This window comes from Panthera pardus, unplaced genomic scaffold, assembly GCF_024362965.1.
Source record: "Panthera pardus isolate Hobbes unplaced genomic scaffold, ASM2436296v1 HiC_scaffold_8, whole genome shotgun sequence".
Classification (NCBI taxonomy): Eukaryota; Metazoa; Chordata; class Mammalia; order Carnivora; family Felidae; genus Panthera; species Panthera pardus.
This window is the reverse complement of record NW_026527013.1, coordinates 11,089,688-11,113,197: the sequence shown is the minus strand read 5'-3', so window position 1 is coordinate 11,113,197 and position 23,510 is coordinate 11,089,688. Positions and strand designations below refer to the sequence as shown.

The window sequence follows — 23,510 nt, the reverse complement described above, 5'->3', positions numbered from 1 at the left end:
TCTCTCTACATTTAAGGAACTCACTTCATTAAGCTTCTGCTGTGACTGAAATACAGACGGTTTCTCCTTTGTCTATTTGCAGGTGTCCCCAAAGTTTACCCCAACCTTGGGTCACGAATGCCTGAAATTTCTGTATCTCACATGGGACTAGTTGGATTTCTTAAAATTAATTACATCTCAAATGACTTATACCATGTCGGGTAAATTTCCCCTAGATTTCCTGAGATCATTATCATGAATTATATGCTTCATACGGAATAAAGCTACACTTGATCAGTAAGCCATTTCCATCATTTTACTGTCAAGGAGAATACAAAAGCACAGTTTCCACCTTGGGTCTCAGTCTTTTTCTTCACTTCCTTTAGGACTCCACCTGATGATGTGGACTCTAACATTGTTCCATTCAAGCCTCAGGCAATTCACACCCCGCGCTGGCTAGGAAAGCCTAAGCACTCACCGGCACCCATGTGCTTGTCCACACTCCCACAGACCTTTCCCTGACCACAGCCTATGCCTTGGCCGCACCAGCCCTTGGGTTCTTATTGTGATTGCAGGACACACGTCAGCAACATCTATCGGAGAACTCTAATAGCCCCAGGTTTATTACTCATGTATGCTGGAGGGCACATGGGATGGTCAAAAGCCATTCTGGGAGGTGTCAGAAGGGGAGAGAGAGTCAAGAGGAAAAGAGAGAGAGAGGAAGCTGTTGAGGGATCTGGCTTTCTCAAAGACCACGGCCAGGGTGGGTAGCTGGTGTTGGGCTCACACGTTCTTGGAGAATTGTACTGAGTAGAATGTGTGGGCTGAAGGGGAAAATCTGATTCACTCATGTGTCAGTCTCTAGTTTATAAAGGGCTTTCTGAATTGGTACTTCGTGACTGGGGGTAGCCGAGGGCTTATCTGGTGATTGTGGAACACATCTGACGGTATGTTTATTCAACATGGTTGTGTTCGAAACGGACCCGGGAAAAATACGTCATTTCAGTCACTTGCGTTAAACATGCCCTTATGCTTTGCAAGAGGTCTCTTGGTTGTAGTTTGTTACTCAGCTCTGGGTCCAGAATTCCTACCATAGTCACTGGGAAAACCTGATTAGCTAATCTAGATCTCCTAGTGGAGTGTACTTAGGCAAATTTGAATAAATAGATCGACCTGATATGTTCTTCGTATCGGCCTGACCATAAGTATGAGGAGGCAAACTTTCGAAACACTCATTTTGTGACACACAAAATATTTCTCTCATTTTTTAAAAACATCACAGTTCATGCTATGCACCTATTTATTAAAGCATGGAAGAGGTGTTCACCACTGAGGGAGTTTGTTCATCGAGGCACAGGATTGCTTAGTGTCTTCTACGTTTTATCACTGAATTATCTTCCTGTTTCTGCTTGAAAACTTTTAATGTGATCCGCTCATATGATTCTTTGCATTGTTACACGAAATAGCTTCCTTTTCCTGATATATGTCACAAATCCCACGGGATGGCGAATGCACAGTATCAGCACCATCTATATAATACGTCCTTTCTGCTCTGAAATCTCTTCCACCTGCTTCACCAGAGGAAGCTTCACCCAAGAACTGCATGTCCTGCCAGTCATGTGGGTCAGGGTTACCAGTTCTTCTGCACAAATGGGCATGTCCTTCAGAGTCGCCCAAGCTGACGAGCAGCCTGTTCAATCTGCTGCATAAATCCTTCTTTGCTCTAAAAAATAATAATAACAGGTGAAAGGGACTGGAGATTAGGATGTGGGCATATCTGATGGTGCCTTATTCTCCTTACTGTAAAAGCTTGTTCATCAGGGTATTATTTTGGTCACTTATAAAAGCAATAAACACAGATTTCACACAGCCTGAAGAATGAGCGAATACACGATCCTTTCACAATTACAGGCACGCAAGGACAAGATTTGGGGCAGAAGCCTTCACGCTATGTACGGTTATCTCTAACACAGGATCATCTTCTTGCTAATCAAACAGTGGTTCGCAGACTCAGACCTGCGCTTCGGCATCACCCAGGAGCTTGGAGAAATGCAGAATCTCTAAGATTTTGCGTTTGTAGTGGGATCCGTGTGGATTCATGGGCACGGTGAAGTTGGAGATATGATGGTCCAGCTGGGCTTCTCACTGTTATTGGTGGACATTGGTGGCAGGATAACAGTATTTTGGGGTGCTTTCCTGTGGACTGTAGGTGTTTGGCAGGTTCCCTTCAGACTTTGACAGACGTCCCAGGGGAAAATTCATTTTTGGCTGAGAACCGCAACCCCAAGATTGAGAACCAGAAGCATCCTGACAGAATCAAACTCAAGGGACACCACACACTCAGATATTAAATTTGGACAGATGACTAGACATCACCAAGCACCATTTATACATCGTAAAATGTAGTTCATAACTATGCCTCCTCAGGGATAAGATTTTATAAAGATTAAATCCAAACTCTCTGTGAGATGTTAAGCTCACATTGTAGTACATAACTAGATCTCAATACATCTGTTGTATTTAAGGACCATTTTATAACAAGGGACCAAATGACAGGTTTTAGCCTGTTATAAAACAAGTGACAGAAAAGGTGTCTTGAAGCCAATCTCTGTGGCACCCAATGTTTATTATCAGAAGAAGTCATTTCTCTGCTTTATTATTTCTTTCTTTTTTTTAATATATGAAATTTATTGTCAAATTTGTTTCCATACAACACCCAGTGCTCATCCCATCAAGTGCCTTCTTCAATGCCCATCACTCACTTTCCCCTCTCCCCCACCCCCCATCTACACTCGGTTTGTTCTCAGTCCTCAAGAGTCTCTTATGGTTTGCCTCCCTCCCTCTAACTTTCTTTTCCCCTTCCCCTCCCCCATGCTCTTCTCTTAAGTTTCTCAAGATCCACCTATGAGTGAAAACATACGGTATCTGTATTCCTCTGCCTGTCTTCTTTCACTTAGCCTAACACTCTCTAGTTCTATCCATGTTGCTGCAAATGGCAGGATTTCATTCTTCCTCATTGCCATGTAGTATTCCATCGTATATATAAACCACAACTTTAGTATCCATTTGTCAGTTGGTGGACATTTCGGCTCCTTACATAATTTGGCTGTTGCTGAAAGCGCTGCTCGAAACATTGGGTGCACGTGCCCCTGTGCGTCAGCACTCCTGTGTCCTTGGGTAGATTCCTAGCGGCGTTGTTGATAAGAACAGTAGACACTGGGTCGCCTCGTGGGCTCAGTGGGTTCATCTTCTATGTCTTGATTCCAGCTTAGGACACGACCCCCTGGTCATGGAACTGGGCCCCCAGATTGTTTCTGCACTGAGCATGGAGACTGCTTGGACTTCTCTCTCTCCCTCTTTCTCTGACTCTCTCTCTCTCTTAAAATAAATAAATAAACATTTAAAAAGCTTCTCCTGGTCCCTCTCTCCCTCCCTTCCTCTCCCCAACTCATGCTCTCTCTCTCCCTCTCTCTCAAAAACAAACAAAGAGACAGACAGACAGCACTGGAAATGCTACAGCTGGGTCCCTAGGACAGGCAATGCTTGGAAGGCAAAGAGGACTAATCCCGGAGGGTTCCTTGGTCTTAGACTTGGAAAGTGTGTCTCGGCTGAGATAAGGTGCCACAAGATTTACACATCAGGAAGGGGACAAGTTCAGGGAAAAGGGGAGGAAAAAAAGAACTGCATTCACTTGGTCTCTGACCTAGTCTTTTGGGAACCGAGATTCATTAGGAAAAAATACTTGTGTCCAGAGCAGTTTTCCACTTGGGAATATGAGATCAGAGGCTGGGGTACCAAGAGGGAAATGAGCTAATGAGCGGATACGGGGAGCTGTAAATACTCTCTGGTGTCCTGTTAGCCTGTGCAAACTTGGATGGGAAGGGACAAGGTCTCCCTTGTTCTTCCAGGCCCTAATTATGGCTGGGGCCCATGCTTTACTCCGTCCTGCTGTCTCAGCTGAGAACAGTGCTTTAGTCCCTACCATCTGCAGTCCAGGGGGGGCATTCAGACTTGTCACAAGGAGACCTTGTCAGACACCCCAGCCAGGTGAGCCCAATGGCCCGGTGCACCATGGATGACAGGGTCAGAAGAATGGAAGCCAAGTTCATTAACCTGTCTTCGCCTGAGAGCCAATTCAACTTAGTGCAGGAGGGGTGATCACTGTGTTCATTTGTTTGATTAAGTGATGTATTTATTCAGTGGCTGTGTCAGTTTCACAGAGTGGATGCTCACACTTTTGTTGATCTTCCATATTCTATTCCTTTAACTTACTATTAAGGCAATGGCAGTTTATTTTACCACCCGGTGACTCAGGAACCACACAAGTTTCTTAGATAATTGCTCTGCCTCATCCGTTTCATTCACCACCACCCCCACTCTCTGCCTCGCTGTCTGTTGAACAGACTTTTTTATGTTTGTGTAAATCACAGCGGAAACTTGCCATTCCAAAATGGAGCCTCAAATTCATGTGTCCATGGGAGGCTTAAGAACTGGCATTTCTGGGAACCATTTCTATAGTTTGCAGGTAAAAGATCGCTGATCTGGCCTCACTGGATTATTTGTTTTTCAGGTGTGGAGTTTGGAGAGTTCTTTATAGATTTTGGATACTAGCCCTCTGTCCGATATGTCATTTGCAAGTATCTTTTCCCATTCTGTCAGCTGCCTTTTAGCTTTGTTGATTGTTCCCTTTGCAGCACAGAAGCTTTTTATCTTCATGAGCTTCCGATAGTTAATTTTTGCTTTTAATCCCCTTGCCTTTGGAGATAGAGACACAGAATCTGAAGCAGGCTCCAGGCTCCAAGATGTCAACACAGAGCCCAATACATGATCCCAATGTGGGGCTCAAACTCATGAACCATGAGATTATGACCTGAGCTGAAGTTGGACACCCAACAAACTGAGCCACCCAAATGCCCCATCTACAAGGCATTTAACAAAGAGTTAGTATCTATTCTCTTCAACCTACTCCAAAATATTGAATAGGAGGGAAAGCTTCCAAATACATCAATCAGGCCAACATTACCCTGATGCTGGAACCAGACAACGACACCCCCAAAAAAGAAAACTATAGACCAGTATCCTTGATGAAGATGGATGCAAAAATCCACAGGAAAATCCTAGCAAACCACACACGACAGTATATTAAAAAGATCATTCACCATGATCAGGTAGGATTTATTTCAGGGATACAAGGGTGTTTCAATATTTTGAAAATCAATGTTATACACATCAACAAAATGAAGGATAAAAATCATATGATCATCTCAATAGATGAAGAAAAATCATTTGACAAAATTCAACATTCATTCATGATAAAACCTCAGTAAAGTGGGGTTAGAGGCAACATATCTCCACATAATAAAGGCCACCTATGAAAATCCCATAGGTAGCATCATACTCAATGGTGAAAAGTCGAAAGCTTTTCCCGCAATGTCAGGAAGAAGAAAATATGTCCACTCACACTTATTCAACATAGTACTGGAAGTCCTAGCCACAGCAATCAGATAAGAAAAAGAAATAAGGGATATCCATATTGGTAAAGAAGTTAAACTGTCACTATTTGCAGATGACATGATACTATACATGGCAAATCCAAAAGAATCTACCAAAACATTCCTAGAAGTATGGATAAAGAAGATGTGGTATATATACATACAATATACAATCAAAAAGAGTGAAATCTTGCCATTCGAAAGAATGTGGATGGAACTAGAGTGTATTATGCTAAGCGAAATAAGTCAGTCAGAAAAAGACAAATATATCATTTCACTCATTTGTGGAATTTAAGAAACAAAACAGAAGAACATAGGGGAAGTGAGGGAAAATAATAACAGAAGGAGTAAAACCATAAGAGACTCTTGAATACATAGAATAGGCTGGTGGTTCCTGGAGGGGAGGTGGATTCAGGGTTAGCTAAATGGGTGATGGGCATTTATCTAAGGAGGGCACTTATTGGAATGAGCACTGAGTGTTCTATAGAAGTGATGAGTCACTGGGTTCTACTCATGAAACCAATACTACAGTGCATGTTAATTAACCTGATTTTACATACATACATACATATAAAATTACTAGATGTATTACATTAATTCAGTAAAGTACAAGATACAAAATAAATACCCAGTAATCAGCAACGTTTCTGTACCTTAACAACGAAGCAGCTGAAAGAAAAACATTTAAAAACACCATTTACAATTGCACCAAAAAGAATAAAATATTTAGGAATCAACTTAGCCAAAAAGTGAAAGACCTATGTTCCAAAGACTATAATACACTGGTGAAAGAAATTGAAGGTAACATAAATAAATGGAAAGATATTCCATGCTCATGGATTGGAAGAATTATTCTTGTGAAAATGTCCATATTACCCAAAGCAAAGCAATCGACAGATTCATTGCAATCTCTATCAAAATACCAACAGCAGTTTTCACAAAACTAGAGCAAATAATACTAAAATTTGTATGGAACTATAGAGGATCCTGCATAGCCAAAGCAATCCTGAGAAAAAAGAACACACCTACCAGGTTTCAAGATATACTCCAAAGCTGGAGTAATCAAGACAGTATGCTTTTGGCACAGAAATAGACACATAGGTCAGTGGGACAGAATAAAGACCCCAGAAATAAAACATGACTAAATGGGTTTAATCTATTACTTGGATGTGAATTTTAAAAAAAATTGAAAAAGGTGAGACTATGGGGAAAAGACAGTCTTTTCAGTAAATGGTGCTGGGAAAACTGGGCAGATACATGTAAAACAATGAAACAGGACCACTTTCTTACACCATACACAAAACCAAAAATGGATGAAAAGCCTAAATGTGACACATGAAACTGCCTGAAAAGAACAGAGGCAGTAATTTCTCTGACATCAGCTATAGCAACATTTTTCTAGACAAGTCTCCTAAGGCTAGGGAAACAAAAAGTAAAAATAAACTATTGGGATTCCATCAAAATTAAAAGCTTTTACACAGTAAAGGAGACAAGAAAACAAAACAAAACAAAACAAACCTGATCTGTTGAATGGGAGAAGGTATTTGCAAATGATATATCTGATAAAAGGTTAATATCTAAAATACACAAAGAATTCATACAACTAAACAACAACAAAAAAACCCAAACCATCCACTTAAAAATTGGGCAGAGGTTCTGAATTGACATGTCTCTAAAGAAGACATCCAGATGGCCAACAGACAAATGAAGAGATTTCATCATCATTCATCATCAGGGAAATGTAAATCAAAACCGCAATGAGATACCACCTCACACAGGTCAGAAGGGCTAAAATCAGAAACACAGCAAACAAGTGCTGGTGATGAAGTGGAGAAAAAGGCACCTCACACACTGCTGGTGGGAATGCAGCCACCGTGGAAAGCAGTATGGAGGGCCCTCAAAACTTGGAACTAGAACGACAACATGATCCAATAAGTCCATTACTGTTTCCAAAGAAAAGAAAAACGCCAATTTGAAAACATATATGCACCCCTATGTTTATTGCAGTATTCTTTACAACAGACAAGATATGGAAGCAACCTAAGTGTCTATCGATAGAGGAATGCATAAGGAAAATGTGGCACACACACACACACACACACACACACGAATATTTATCTGATGTGTCATTCACAAACATCTTCTCCCATTCTTTGGGCAGCCTTTTAATTCTCTTGCTTGTTTTCTTCACTGTGCAGAAGCTTTTTACTTTGGTGAAGGTCCAATAGTTCATGTTTGCTTTTGCTTCCCTTGCCTCCTGCAACACGTCTAATAAGAAGTTGCTAAATCCGAGGCCAAAGAAATGGCTACCTGTGTTCTCCTCCGGGATTTTGATGGTTTCCTGCCTCACGTTTAGGTCCTTTGTCCATTTTGAATTCATCTTTGTTATGGTGTAAGCAAGTGATCCAGCTGACTTTGCATGTTGCTACCCAATTTTCCAGCATCATTTTTGAAGAGACCGCCTTTTTTTCCATTGGATATTTTTTCCTGCTTTGGTGAAGATTGCCCGTATCATTGTGGGTCCATTTCTGGGTTCTCTATTGTGTTTCATTGATCTGTGTGTCCGTTTTTGTGCCAGTACCATACTGTCTTGATGACTACAGCTTTGTAATACACCTAGAATTACCAAATGTTTTATAAATGTCAACTTTTAGCCTGTATTAAAAATACAAAACTCCTAGTTGATTTGTCAAAAGAATTATGAATCCAAGGATTATTGTACCCATGGTTTTACAGCAAATGAACACATCTTTGCTTGGTGGAGAGGGAATAGGTATTTTCTAGACTATCAGGAGTTGTGTTCCCACCACAACCCATGTTTTAAAGAACCAAGGGTCATAGTCAACACAGGTTCCTGAGCCATAGATTTGGAAGAAAACTTTCACTCAGGTCTGTGAAAAGTTTCAATGTTAGAGCTCTGGAGCCAAGAAGTTCGAGGAGGAGTAATAAAAATCGGATATGCCTGAATTCTAACCTGTATCTTGGGAACAGAGAATCTACAGAAAAAAATTCCATGCTGTCCAGATATGTTCCCATGGGGAGACGGGCTCAGGGGTTGGAGTAATAATGGGAAACGTGTCTAAGGAGTTGGTGCAGAGAACAGATACAGCAAACATAAGGAGCCATAAATATTTCCTCTGCTGCAGATCCAGACATGTTTAACCCGAAGCTGGAGGAGACGTGGTTTTTGCATTTGGATTCTTAAGCCTGGCTTGAATGCTTCACTCCTTCCTGTTCTGGGAATACAGCTTCACTCTCGATCATCAACCAACAGGAAGGAATTCCGACTTCCACCTGGAGACGTTCCTCTCACAGACCCCATCCAGGTGAGGCTCAGAGCTCAGCAGGTATTTCAGGAAAGGTTCAGAGAGATTGGTAGCTGAAAGCTATTTAATAGACTATTTAATAGACTATTTAATAGCCTGTGAGAATATTAAAAGGAACTACACCCACGAAGACTCATGAGGGAGAGGACTCCTTGCTTCAGAAGGCTTTTGTTTCTAGACACTTACACACTTTGCGTGAAGGTTAGTCAGTGCTCAAGGTTATTCCTCAAACGGGTGACAGAATTCCTCATTAAAAGTAGAGAAAATATGAGCACTTGGGGAAAATGTTAAGTGTGGGAAGTGAATACCTATTCAGAGCTGGCATGGAGATGCTGAGCGGGGACAAGTTCCATACAAAAATGATGGATATTCACTTTTGAATGCAAAATAAGAATCGTAGAATTTCAATGATATTTGCAATGTTCATTATTGAGAAAATCAGTCATGTTATTTTTTTTTTTTGTTCCCTGGTAGTCACCTCCAGCACATGAATCCAGGAAATGATACACAAATTTCAGAATTTTTTCTTCTGGGATTTTCAGAGAGACCAGAACTGCAGCCCCTCATATTTGGGCTTTTCCTCTCCATGTACCTGATCACTGTGTTTGGCAACCTGCTCATCCTCCGGGCCGTCAGCTCTGACTCCCACCTCCACACGCCCATGTACTTCTTCCTGGCCAACCTGTCCTTTGGTGACATCTGTGTCACCTCCACCACCGTCCCAAAGATGCTCTGGAACATCCAGACCCAGAGCAAAGTCATAACCTATGAGAACTGCATCACACAGATGTATTTTTTCCTGCTCTTTGCAGGATTAGACATCTTTCTTCTGACAGTGATGGCCTATGACCGCTTTGTGGCCATCTGTCACCCCCTACACTACATGGTCATCATGAATCCCCGGCTCTGTGGACTGCTGGTTCTGGTGTCCTGGATCATGTGTGTCCTGAACTCCTTGTTACAAACCTTAATGGTGTTGGGGCTGTCCTTCTGTACAACCTTGGAAATCTCCCACTTTTTCTGTGAACTCAATCAGATGATCCAACTTGCCTGTTCTGACACCTCTATTAATAACTTGGTGATGTATCTTGCAGCTGTGCTGCTGGGTGGTGCTTCCCTGGCCGGGATCCTTTACTCTTACTCTAAGATAGTTTCCTCCATACGTGGGATCTCATCAGCTCAGGGCAAGTATAAGGCATTTTCCACCTGTGCATCTCACCTGTCAGTTGTCTCCTTATTTTACTGTACAGTCCTAGGAGTGTACCTCAGCTCTGCTGCTACCCAGAGCTCACTCTCAAGTGCCACAGCCTCGGTGATGTACACGGTGGTCACGCCTATGCTGAACCCCTTCATCTACAGCCTGAGGAACAAAGACATAAAGAGGGCTCTGAAAAGAATCGTTGGGGATCCAGGGACGTAAGGGCCAATTGTCCTGGGGCTGAAGATGTCCCCACGATTGCAGGGCTCAGAGCCTCAGAGACAGGAGCTGCTATCCCTTTATCAAACTGTGGAAGTAGAATCTGATCTTTCTATTTCTTTCCTGGAATTTCCATTTGTTTGATTTCAACTTCTCTATACATTTAAGTAAATCACTTTATTAAGTTTCTGCTCTGTCTGATGTACAGTTTATCCTTTGTCCATTTTCATATGTTTCCAACATTTTCCCCATCCTTGGGTCACAAAGGCCTAGAAATTTCTGTATCTTACAATGGGAAAGTTGGATTGTTTTCTTTTTCTTTTCAAGATTTTATTTAAATTCATGTTAGTTAACATATAGTGTAGTATTGGTTTCAGGAGTAGAACTTAGTGATTCATCATTTACATGCAACACCTACCACTCATTACAAGTGCCCTCGTTCATGCCCATCACACATTTAACCCATCCCCCCACTCACCTCCCTCCAGCAACCTTCACTTTCTTCCCTATCGTTAAGAGTCTCTTATGGTTTGCCTCCCTCTCGTTTCTATTTTATTTTTCAGAAGTTGGATTTCTTAAAAATATTTTCATTTCAAATGACTTCTATCATGCCAAGTAGATTTCCCCAAGATTTCCCAAAAGAATAATCATTCCTCATATGGGAGGAAACTACACTTGGCCACTAAGCTCTTTACATAATTCTGTTGTCCGGGAGAATATAAAACCACAGTGTTCACCTTGAGTCTGTCAATCTTTTCATATCATTACCTTAACTACTCTTCCTGAGAATGTGGACTCTAACAGTGTTCCTTAAAATGAACAGGCTAAATGTCAGGCTATTGACATCGATGTCTAAGGTAGGAAAGCCCAGGCCCTCACCTATGCCCATGAACATTCCCACAGACATTTCCCTGACCAGAGCCTATGCTGTGACTGCACTGACCCTTGGGGTACCTACTGTGATTGCAAGGCACCCCTCCACAACACCCATCTGGGAACTCTAAAACCCCAAGGTTCATTACTCACAAACGCTGAGGGCACATGGGATTCCCAAAGGCCATTCAAGGAGGTCTCAGAGAGGGAGAGACTTTAACAGGGAAAGAAAGAGAGCACTATGAAGGATCTGGCTCTTGGGGGGGTCCATGGGGGGAGTGACTATATTTTTCTGGGCTCATTTTTTATGGATGAATTTAAAACACGAGTGGAGTTGGAGGATGGGCCGAATGGGCCAAGGAGAGGGGGAATGGAGGTATGGAATGATAAATAATGAGAATGGAAGACACAGTGTGTGGAATATAGTCATCGATGATGTACTAGGGGTATAATGGGACAGGTGTCAGTACACCTGTGTGAGCCCCGCATAAAGTACAGAGAAGTTGAATCACTGTATTGCAGACCTGAAACTAAGGTAACATCGTGTGTCAACTACACTCATGTAAACAGTTAAAGAAAAGGATAAATAGAATATTATCCCCCAGTACTCAAAAATAACAACAGCAAAGACCAGAGAAAAAGCCCAGTAATGGAATGTGGGCACCAAACGGGAAAAGCGGGGTCACTCACAGTTGTTACCTAGATTACCAGGGCTTTCTGATGGGGGGATTTGTGGGAGGGGGGGCCTGCATGATTGTATAGTAACTGAATCATATGCCTGCCAATGTGTTAATATGAATGGTGGTCTTTGAAATGGATGCCTCAGAAATCAAAAGCCTAATGTCAGGCAATGACTGTACAAACAGGCTTCTGTGTCTCATAACTGGACTCTGTTGTTGTTGTTGTTGTTGTTTTTCTGTTATTCAACCCAGCGTCCAGGGGCCTATCATAGCCACTGGCAAAAACTGATGAGCAAATCTGTACCTCCCTGTGGAGTCAACATGGAAAGACAAATTGGAATAAACACATTGATCTAATATGTTCTTGGTGTCAGAGGAGATCATAAACCCGAGGAGGCAAAGCACCCATTGTGTTCCTATGCAAAATATTTCTTTTTCATGCGCTGCCTCTATTTATTGAAGCATGGAGGCTTTGTCCGCAGCTGAGGTGGTTTGTTCACTGAGGTACGGGGTTGTTTAGTGTCTTCTGTTTTATCTCCGAATTCGCTTCCCGTTTCTTCTGAAAGCTTTGCAATGCTACCTACTACATGAGTCTTCCTACCGTCGCATGAAATAGGTTCCTTTTCCCAGTATTTGTCACAAATGATGGCAAATGAACAGTATCAGCCCCACCCATTTCGTGCCTCTGTCCCTCTCTGAAATCTCTCACCTGCACAACCAGAGGATGCTTCACACGAGAGCTGGGTGTCCTGCTGGCATGTGGCTCAGGGTCCCCAGTTCTTCTGCACAAACTTGCATGTCCTTGAAACTCTCCCAGTTACCCAGAAGGGAGCCCACTTGTTCGTAACGTCGTGGGAAATAAACTTGAATCACAGAACGATCATGAGTGCTCTCCTCAACGTCAGATCATTTGCCACAAATAAAAATCAGCACATCTTCTAAGTGTCTAAGGTCCGTTCGCTTGGGTTATTGTGTCAGTCAGCTACTGCTGTATAACAGGCGGTCCTTGTCAAATGAGGTATCATAATACCTTTACAATCAAATGGAATCATGTGCAGGGGAGCGTTTCTGATCTCTGCTGGGCTCCTCGTGGGTCTGGGGTCAGGTGTGAATCTCTACATTGTGTTTCTCAGGCTCATGCGTGGTGTTGAGCTTGGCTGTAGTGCTCTTCTGTCTTCAACCAATTTATGGTCAGATACAGTTCCCGTATGGAGGTTAATCTTTTCTTTATGGAAACAAACTGCTTTATCATGTGAATTACTTAAATGTAATTCCATCGTTCATAAATCCATATTAACATTTGGCGTCCTTCCCCATTAGAAGTGCGATCTCCCAGCTCTCTTAAGTGAGAATCAGCTACCTGTTCTCTAGATCCTAACCTTAGCCATGCCCCATTCGATTTTTTTCCACTGAATTAAATCATCGGAGTGTAATTACACACTATAACCTGCATTATGTAAAGTGTGCGCTTTGGTGAATTAAAGGAGCCACACGCAAATGAACAGGAGATATTTCGAGTTTCTATTTGTGTATATTGTAATACTGTCACATAAGCTTTAACTGCTTTGCTGGAGAGTTTCTTTTCTAAGTTTATTTATTTTGAGAGAGAGAGAGAGAAGGAGAGAGAGAGAGAGAGAGATGGGGGAGGGGCAGAGATGGGGAGAATCCCAAGCAGGCTCCACAGTGTCAGCCCTGATGCAGGGCTCAGTGCCGTGATGTTAGGTAACTTCTAAACATTCAAGCATCCTGAGACTTTGCTGCGTTCATGTGTCAGCTCTAGCAGTTTTTTGTTGGAGTCTTTCGAGTTTTCCACGTAGAGTATCAGGTCATCTGCAAAACGTGAAAGTTTGACTTCTTTGCCAATTTGGATGCCTTTATTTCATTTTGTTGTCTGATTGCTGAGGCTAGGACTCCCAACACTATGTTAAACAGCAGCGGTGAGAGTGGACATCCCCGTCATGCTGCTGATCTTCGGGGGAAAGCTCTCAGTCTTTTCCCATGGAGGGTGATAGTAGCTGTGGGCCTTTTTTTGTACGGCTTTTATGGTGTTAAGGTATGTTCCTTCTATCCCGACTTTCTTGAGGATTTTTATCAAGAAAGATTCTGTATTCTGGTGAATGCTTTTTCTGCATCCACTGACAGGATCATATGGTTCTTGTCCTTTCTTCTATTAATGTGATGTATCACATCGATTTGCAAACATTGAACCAGACTTGCAGCTCAGGAATGAATCCCATGTGATCATGGTGAATAATTCTTTGGATACACTGTTGAATTCAATTTGCTCGTATCTTGTTAAGAATTTTTGCAGGATATAAAATCAATGTACAGAAATCGGTTGCATTTCTATACAGCAATAATGAAGCAACAGAAAGAGAAATCAAGGAATTGATCCCATATACATAGACCTGGAGGAAACTGTAACTCACAGTGGTGCTGTGAGTTGACTCATCAGGAAGGGGTCACATTCATGGAAAAGGAAGAACAAAAAACCTAACTGGAGTTACTACTTCCAAACTGGTCTCTTGGGATCAGAGAGTCATTAGAGAAATGTCTTTTGTGTGCCAAAGGGTTGTCCACTTGGGAGCCATGCTGGAGTAAGAAGAGAGACATGTACCTAACGAGCAGATACAGGGTGCCGAAAATACCTCCTAGTCTCCTGTCTGTCAGTGTGTGCAACCTTAGACAGGAGTGGGTGTGGTTTTCGTCTGTTTGTTCTGAGTACTAATAATGGCTGGGGGCTGATGTGTCTCTGACCTTCCTGCTTTCTCCATTGAGGAGAAAATGATCTATAATCTAGCATCCAGGGAGGAATTCAGCATCCAGGGAGGGATTCAGACTTCCACAAGGAGACCTTCCTGTCAGACAACTCAGCCTCGTAGTCCATGGATGAGAGGGTCAGAGAGAGTGGAAGTCGAGAACACTAAATGTCATCTCCTGAGGGCCAATCCAATTTAGCCCAGAGCATATCACTGTGTCTGTGTGTTTGCTCGCTTAATTAAGTTATAATGTATTTATTCAGTGCTAATGTCAGTTTCGCCCGAATGACTGCCGTTCACACTTTTGAAGATCTTTCTTATTCTGTATCATTCAATTGCTATTATGGCCATGCTAGAAAAACTATGTTGAGATTGTTAAATTCAATGTGTGTTTCTAATGGAGTATAATTTTGTCCCCCAGGGGACATTGATCAATGTCTGGAGACACTTTGTCTGTCATGCTGGAGAGGTCACGCACAGAGGTCACGGATGCTCTGAACATCTTACAGGGCACAGGACGCTCCCCACCACAGGGCAGGCTCTGGGCAGGATGGGTGCAGAGACTGGGAAACTCCTGGTGAAAGAATGTCAGTATCTGTACCTAATACAGCTGCTTTCAGGTTCTGCATTCAACCTTGTAACACTTACTCTTATGCCAACAAATTCAGAATAACCCTTTGGCTCCTATTTGAAAGTTTCAAGCACAAACAGTGTAACAGTCCTGTAAGTTTTTTTCCAGGCTGCTGGGTGAGAGACAGTTCTTGTTATTTTCCTAAACCATCCCTCAGTTTCAGCCAAGGTCATATGTTTGTTGACCATTCTGATTGGTTTTATTATTATTATATGCCCATAGGTTATTTTCTGTCTCTCTCTCTCTTTTATTTTTAAAACATTATGAACATTTCAAACGATTTCCTGAGATCATTGTTTCTCAATTGATTTTTGCAACATATTTTGATCATAAAATTTTTTAATTTTATTTAAATAAATCTATCTTCCTACTTCTGAGATTATGGCTTTATTTAGTGGTTTTGCTCACCTGTGAATGTTATATGTAGTTTCCTTGATGTTCTGCTATATTGTATGGCTACACTTACACTGAGGTCACAATCCCTCTGATGTTGGTAACGTGTCTGCGGGAGAGGACCAGTTTCATATTCTTCCAGATAGATATCCACTGATGCCAGTATTAGTTTAGACATCCCTTTATTCTAGATGTTATTTACAATTCAACCTTTTCCAATGAAATGAAATACAACCTTGCCATATGGTCAATGTCCTTATACTTTGAGACCTAATTTCTGAGTCATCCCACAAATACAAACCGAGCATTGTAGGAACATTATATATTACATTTTTTCGTGTGTAGGCCATTGACAATTTAGTTATGAATCCATGTTGATATCATTAACAGTTTCTTTTTTATAGCCAATTTCAGTTAGTTTTTAGTTTTCTCATAAATTTGCTGTGGACAGTTGTTTGGAAACTAGTCATTTTCACCTGGTTTCATTTTCCCTTTATTTTTTAAATTCTATAATTTTTCATATTCTTGGGGTTTTCATACTAACCATATATTCACATACATTTGTGACAAAAACAAAAGTGAACAAAGAAAGTGAAATCCCTTCACCAGCGTATGTTTCTGTGTAGCACCAAGGACAGAGAACAAAAATATAAATATACGGATGGCATCATGCGGTCAAGCATAATCATATGAAACAAGTTATTTGGTACAAAACTGGACTGTCGTGATGTCGGGAGCATTTACAGAGCATGGTCTGGGGAAGCCTCTGTCCACTGGCTGACATACAGAATGAGGATTCGAGGTGCCCCTTGGGTTTGTGAAAAAGAGACCAATACCCAGAGTCCAAAAGTATCAATGAGAGGACGTCACATAGGGAAGGGAGACGAGCGCCTGGGTGGCTCAGTGGGTTAAGAGACCTCTTCTTGCGTTCGGCTCAGCTCAGATCTCACCGTTCGTGAGATCCAGCCCCATGTTGGGCTCTGTGCCCACAGCATGGAGCCTGCTTGGGACTCTCTCTGTCCCTCCCCTGCTTTGTGCTCTCTCTCTCTCACCCTCCCTCCCCTGCTTGTGCTCCCTCTCTCTCAAAGAAATAAACATTAAAAAGCGAAAGGGATAACAGGGCTGCCCTCACCTGCTGTCAGCCCCCATGAAGACGAATTGCCCAAGTAATGATGCGAGAGGCACGTGAAAGCAAAGTCTTCCGTGGTTGACCTTGTAACTGCGCACCTGGCAGCCAATCACGTGCGCTTCCTTTTGTGAAGTGTTGGCCTATCCCCTTGCTCATTTTTTCCCTTGGGCCCGCCATATGTAAGGTGTTTGACATTAGGAAGATATCGGCACTTTCGTCTTTGGGGGGAGGTAAGTGTGTTCTCACATGGTTTTTGCTGGGCATCAGGTGAGGTGGTTGGGTGCAAAGCTGCCAGAAGCGAGGAGGTTACTACTGTTTGTCACAGTCCCTCGGGGACCCTCTGAGCTTCTTGGATCCTTGAATTTCAATAAATAAAATTTAAAAAGTTGGGGTACTAACCTCTTTGGCTGTGTAATAGTTTAGCAGAAACAATGAGGAATTTCATTATTAGATCACAACTTAAGAGTCATCATTTACTCCCTCATGATGAAGTATTTATTTACTATAAGAGATACATTTCGATTTTCTGCAGCATAGACTAGCTTAGCACACTAAAGGGATTCTATGATTTAATTTTGACAAAAGTACAATCTATGATGTAGTACTTTCATGAGCTGTATTCGCTATTGTAGAAATGGGCTCAGAGGAATTCAATGTTCTGCTCAAAGGCCAAACCAATCAGCATGTAATCTTCATTGCAATGATGTCGGGATGTTTCCGGTTCTGAAACTCTGGGAAGTGGTTCCCAACCAGAGTTGCTCTTGGGATTTTTGTCCATGTCTGAAGAGGTGCTTCTGAATACCATCAGCCACAGGACAGCACCCGACAAAAATAGTTATGCAGCTCCAAGGGTCAATGGCGAGAAGGTGAGGAAACCTGTTCCACACTAAGGTTTCTCCACTGTGCACACAATTCACCAGGGACTGTAGTTGAAATGCAAATTCTGATTCCTCAGGTCTCCAGGGGACCCGAGGACCCTGCTTCTCTAACAAGCTCCCTGGTGGTGTTGATGCTGCGGGTCCTGGATGTGGAGAACAGACTGAGAGCAAAGCTGTGGTCCTTTGTTAGGAGAAATTTAAGTTAGAATTAAAGTTGTTAAGATGGCAATACTACTCCAAAGATCTACAGATTCAATGATAATTTCAAAATAAAAAAAATGGGGTATGCTTGGAAAACATTTTAAAAACCATCCTAAAATTAAATAAAAAATCTTCCAAGCATGAGCACAGGAGGCCATCCCATTTATTTATGTATTCTTTAATTTCTTTCAGGACCATTTTATTGTTTTTATTTATAAGTCTTTTGACGGCAATAAGTAACCAATCATTCACCCCAGCGAATAAATCCCCTTAAACACTGCCACTGCTATTCCATACTTGATTGAGAGATGTACAGCTTGAGAAGAAATGTAGAGCATAGTAATAAAAAGGAGAATTTAAATTTGCTTTATCATAGTCGAGGTCATCTTTGACTCCGAGGCCGTATTAAGTCATTCTACTTATTTGAATTTCTGTTTCGGTGTAGACTCCACTGGTAGACAAGTTTTTGATAATCAGTTTTGCCAGTGACTAATGTAAGCACTGGGGACATAGAGCCTGAGAAAAGAACAGAATCCTAATTCAGAGAAAAAAGCTAATGGCCCAGTATGAAACACACTGGTTTGTTCATCAGGAAAAACAGTTAAGGCAGTGATAAACAAAGGAATGACAGACTCAAAATGAAAAACTGTGGTCTCAGAGTTAGAATAGAATAGAATAGAATAGAATAGAATAGAAATGGCCTATTTGCCAAATTGAATTTATTCCAACAGAGAGGTAACAAATCACTATTCTTTTAGTAAAACTAAAAACATTATTATGTGGAGTGATTCTGTCATTGGTGAAGAAATTATTCTTTTTTCTTTAAAAATTTTTTAATATATTTTTTTATTTTTTAAGGGAGAGAGACAGAGGCAAAACATGAGTGGGGGGGAGGGCAGAGACAAAGGGAGAGACACAAATCTGAAACAGGATCCAGGCTCTGAGCTATCAGCACAGAGCCCAATGCGGGGCTCGAACTCGGGCACCAGGAACCTGAGCCGAAGTCAGATGCTTAACCAACTGAGCCACCCAGGTGCCCCTGTGAAGAAATTATTCTTAAGGAATCCAGGCAGTTCCATGAGACAAATGAGAACTCCTAATTTTCTATCACAGCTTGCGAATCAATTTAGAAATAAAAGAAAAAGATGAAGGGAAAAAAGGTTGGATCACAGAGAGGGAAAAACTTACTAAAATGAGGAACTAAATTGTACTGAGTGGTTGAAAAAATAAAAATGCCAGGAAATAAATGAGAGACACAAACTCTATGTCTACAATCTGCTTAAAAAAACAAAACACAATTTCTGAGCTAAGACTTTGAGGCTTGCAATCCTGGGAAATTCTTCAACCGCAGGACAATTGGACCTTTTCTAACTGCCATAGCAGAGAATCTCTTCAGAGCCCCCTTTATATCTTTGTTCCTCAGGCTGTAGATGAAGGGGTTCAGCATGGGCGTGACCACCGTGTACATCACCGAGGCTGTGGCACTTGAGTGGGAGCCCTGGGTAGCAGCAGAGCTGAGGTACACTCCGAGGCCCGTACAATAAAATAAGGAGACAACCGAGAGGTGAGATGCACAGGTGGAAAATGCTTTATACTTGCCCTGAGCTGATGAGATCCCACGTATGGAGGAAAGTATCTTGGAGTAAGAGTAAAGGATCCCAATGAAAGGACTGCCACCCACTAGGATAGCTGCAAAATACATCACCAAGTTATTAAGAAAGGTGTCAGAACAGGCAAGTTGGATCATCTGATTGAGTTCACAGGAAAAATGGGGGATTTCCAAGCCTGTATAGAAGGACAGACGCAACACCATTGAAGTTTGCAACAAGGAATGCAGGACACTCGTGATCCAGGACACCAGGACCAGCAGTGCACAGAGCCAGGGGCTCATGATGACCGTGTATTGCAGGGGGTGACAGATGGCCACAAACCTGTCATAGGCCATAATGGCCAGGAGACAGATGTCCAATCCTGAAAAGATTATGAAAAAGTTCACCTGTGTGATGCAGTCCTCATAGGTTATGACTTTGCTCTGGGTCTGGATGTTCCAGAGCATCTTCGGGACGGTGGTGGAGGTGAAGCAGATGTCTACAAAGGACAGGTTGGCCAGGAAGAAGTACATGGGCGTGTGGAGGCGGGAGTCAGAGCTGATGGCCAGGAGGATGAGCAGGTTGCCAAACACAGTGATCAGGTACATGGAGAGGAAAAGCCCAAATACGAGGGGCTGCAGTTCTGGACCGTCTGAAAATCCCAGAAGCAGAAATTCTGATATCCGTGTATCATTTCCTGGTTCCATGAGGTTGCACTGACCACGAGGAAAGACGATGGGAGACATCATTAATTTTCACCTGAACAGCATCACTCACATTGTTGCAATGCTACGATTTATATTTTGCTCTCAAGAAGTTGTAGTGAGGGTCAAACATATTCCAGGCATTGTCTAGACAATAAGTCCGGGAAATCAAAAGCCAGTATAATCCAGTGGTGGAGAATGAACAGAAGGAAATAAAAATATCAGTAGGACATCAGAGGGTGTCAAGTTCTGTGAAGAGAACGAGAGTAGGTGTAAAGGAGAGCGTGGGTGCAAGTGTTATTTTGTAATTGGTGTTCAGTCAAGAACAGTGAACAAGGCGACATCTGAACGGAGACCTCAGGGAAAGGAAGGCGGGAGCCACGAGCATGTCTGGGGAAGTGTGTGCTGGCTGAGGGAATGGCCTCTGCTAAGGCCCGAGGATGATCCTACTTTGAGCTATTTGGGTCCCAAACAGGAAGCATGTGTAGGAAGGGAGTGAACAGGAGGGAAATCAGAGACGGTGTGAGGCAATTTCAAGGAAATGGGCGCTGCTGGTTAACCTGCAAGAAAACAGAGTCGCTCACCCACACTATGTGCTGCTTGTATTTTAGACTCTACTTGCGAAGTCTCCTGTAAATTGACATCGAGCCCTCCTGAGTACTGTGTGTTGATTGAGTTCTGGCTTCTGTATTCACCTTAGAACATATTAGATCGTGTACCCCTGTTCTGAGGATGAATCTCACTCCAAAAAGCATGCACACACACACACACACACATACACACACACCCCAAATGATTGTTTCTCCGGCTGTGTTCTTACCATGACTTCTCAACCCCAGCCCCCGTGATTAAGTTTGGAGGGAGTATAACTCAAGCTGGCCAGATCCATAATCATTCCCCTAAACAATGTAAAATGTTACCTGAATTCCAATGAACAAGCGTCCCGTGAATAACATTGACAAGTCAGACTGGCATGTTCATTTTCTTCCCTGTATTTGAAGTTTTTAATGTTTATTTATTATTGAGAGAGAGAGAGAGAGAGAGAGAGAGACAGAGCGTGAGTGTAGGAGGGGAGGAGAGAGAGGGAGACACAGAATCCGCGGTAGGCTCCAGGCTCCGAGATGTCAGCACAGAGCCCGACACGGGGCTCGAACTCACAGACCGCGAGATCATGACCTGAGCCGAAGTCAGATGCACACCCATCAGCCTTTGATAATATACAAAATCCCATGCAGGCTCCACGCTCGGCATGGAGACTGATGCATGGTTTGATTTCACAAACCATGAGATCATGACCTAAGTCGAAAGCAAGAGTCAGATGCTCAACTGACTGAGCCACCCAGACACCACTGTCCTCCAATTTAGTTGGTGAAGGTTGTTTCCTAAAGGCTGGCACAGGTGGCTATCCATCTGAAAGAAAATAAAGGTTCCCTAGTATGCACATCTTAATTCAGAGGGATTAGAGATCTTGAAGTAAATGGAAACAGTACATTTTCAGTGAATGTGCATAAAAACGCAGATACAAGCCACAGGTGAGCAAAATCATTGTAATTAAGGCAGGAAAATCAGAAGTAAGAAGATAGATATATTTAGCTATATAAAATTTAAATCATTTTGGGGACATAATATCCAACCCAAGGCAATAAACGATAATCTGTGAACTTCATTTGAAATGCTGCTAGCTGCGGAATAGGCATAGACTTTATGGACATATAATAACAATAGATATTTAACAATGAACCTGGTGATCAAATATGTACATATTGGCTCAAATTCAGTAACGGTTGAAGAAAACAAGATCTCTCAAGCTGACTGGGTTGAAATTTTTAAACAGGTAGAAACAAGAGATTCTCTAATTTTTCTGGGGGGAATGGGAACCACTGTGATGTTGAGAAAACAACCTGAAGACAGCTACAAATGTGAAAACACAGATGTTCTTTAACTCAGAGATTCTCAGTCTCGGCACCCTTGACCTTCTGATCCAGACTGGTCTCTGTGCTGTGTGTCCTGGGCTTTGAACGTGTTTAGAGCATCCCTAGCCCTTCCTGAGCCCCCCCCCCCCCCACCATGTGACACCCAAATAAGTCGTGTCCGTCTGAGGGACAGTGTTTCCTCCAGTGGAGAACCAGATTTTTCACATAACAATCTCAAAATATTTTTGTAGAATTGTCATAATAGCAATGCGTCGAGAAAAGCTAGGAAAAGCTTTCGAAGTGTGAGTAGCACAGCCGTATCATGAAATATTATGCAGACATTGAAATAAAGAATCAGCCTTTCCCTAGTCGGTTGGAGACAAGTCCATGAGGTAGTTTTGAGGAAGAAGGAAGAGTGGACGCAGGTAGAAGAAAAGACTACCCTAAAACCTAAAGAGCGTTTATGTCGCCCACAGGCCGCCATTCATTCATCCGTCTGGTTATGAATGCGTATGTGCGCCTAAGACAGGAAGAGAAGCTTTATGAGAACCTCACGAATAAAGACTTCCAGGAGGAGTGAAATTAGGGCAAGTTTCAAAACAACTGTGTGAAACGAAATTATGTGAGAATCTAAAAGCGACCCTCAAAAGGCATAAAATGATTTAGTGGTATGGAGGTGGTCACTGATTTCAGACCACACTTCCAAACACGTGGAAAGAAAAGAATGCGATAGAATCACCTTTATCACCGGGGAAGGGGCCGTATCTAAATGATAAATATTTTCTTATAACGACATATGGATTCAAATATGCTTATGGAGGGTAAAGGTGATCTTCAGTCAAATGTAAAGGAGCCGTGGTAGTCAGAGATAACGCAACTTCCAGAAATAGACCTTTTCACAAAGGGCCAAAAGGAACTGCAGGGAATAACAGAGATGGGAAGGCACGTGGAAATGTGTATAGACAGTGATTTGTGAGCAATGTACAAAATGCCACGTATACTCCTTTTTGTTTATAGCAAGAATTTGCAAGTGAAGAATATTAGTGACAGCTCAGTATAGGATAATGAAGTCAGGCAAATAAATAAATAAATAAATAAATACCAAGAGAGACACAGTATAACCGAGTGACAGATTTGACCCCATATTACTAATGAACACAGTCCTATATGTCTATGTCACAGTGCGTATATGTCTATATGTATACAGTAGAACTCAATGGTAAACGGCAATGTGGGAAAAATAACACCGAACACCCCATCCACTTCCTTTTTAGAAAGAATGCAATCAGAAATGGAAGTAGCACCTCCCCGACTCCCCTGTACACATGCAAAGACCCGTTAGAGACAATGCATAAATGAGGCAACCAAGGAATAACTAACCCACAAATATAGTCAACTTCGTAGATAATGAATCAATGCAAAGCAAAGCTAGGTAACCATAGTTTTTACTTATCACATCATGGCGGTCATACAAACACCCAGAGCAAGAGCACGCTGTGAAAATATATGTCTCATGAATTAATGTCGCAAGGTCGTATATGCAAGC

At 42.2% G+C, this 23,510-nt stretch overlaps 2 protein-coding genes across 2 annotated transcripts; one reads left to right on the top strand and one right to left on the bottom strand.

Annotated features, from left to right (window-relative positions):
- Window positions 1-9,216: 9,216 nt before the first annotated feature.
- LOC109261412 (olfactory receptor-like protein OLF4) lies at window positions 9,217-10,217 on the top strand. Its single transcript, XM_019439967.2, is given in 2 exon segments — window positions 9,217-9,252; window positions 9,255-10,217. Coding segments are annotated over 2 exon segments (999 nt in total).
- Window positions 10,218-19,064: 8,847 nt separating this feature from the next.
- Window positions 19,065-20,096, bottom strand: LOC128775527 (olfactory receptor-like protein OLF4). Its single transcript, XM_053897209.1, has one exon. The coding sequence runs from the start codon at window positions 20,094-20,096 to the stop codon at window positions 19,065-19,067; it is 1,032 nt and encodes a 343-aa protein (XP_053753184.1).
- Window positions 20,097-23,510: the final 3,414 nt, after the last annotated feature.

Bases quoted from the DNA above. Each gene is read 5' to 3' on its own strand.
- LOC128775527 (XM_053897209.1), bottom strand. From the start codon at position 20,096: ATGATGTCTCCCATCGTCTTTCCTCGTGGTCAGTGCAACCTCATGGAA.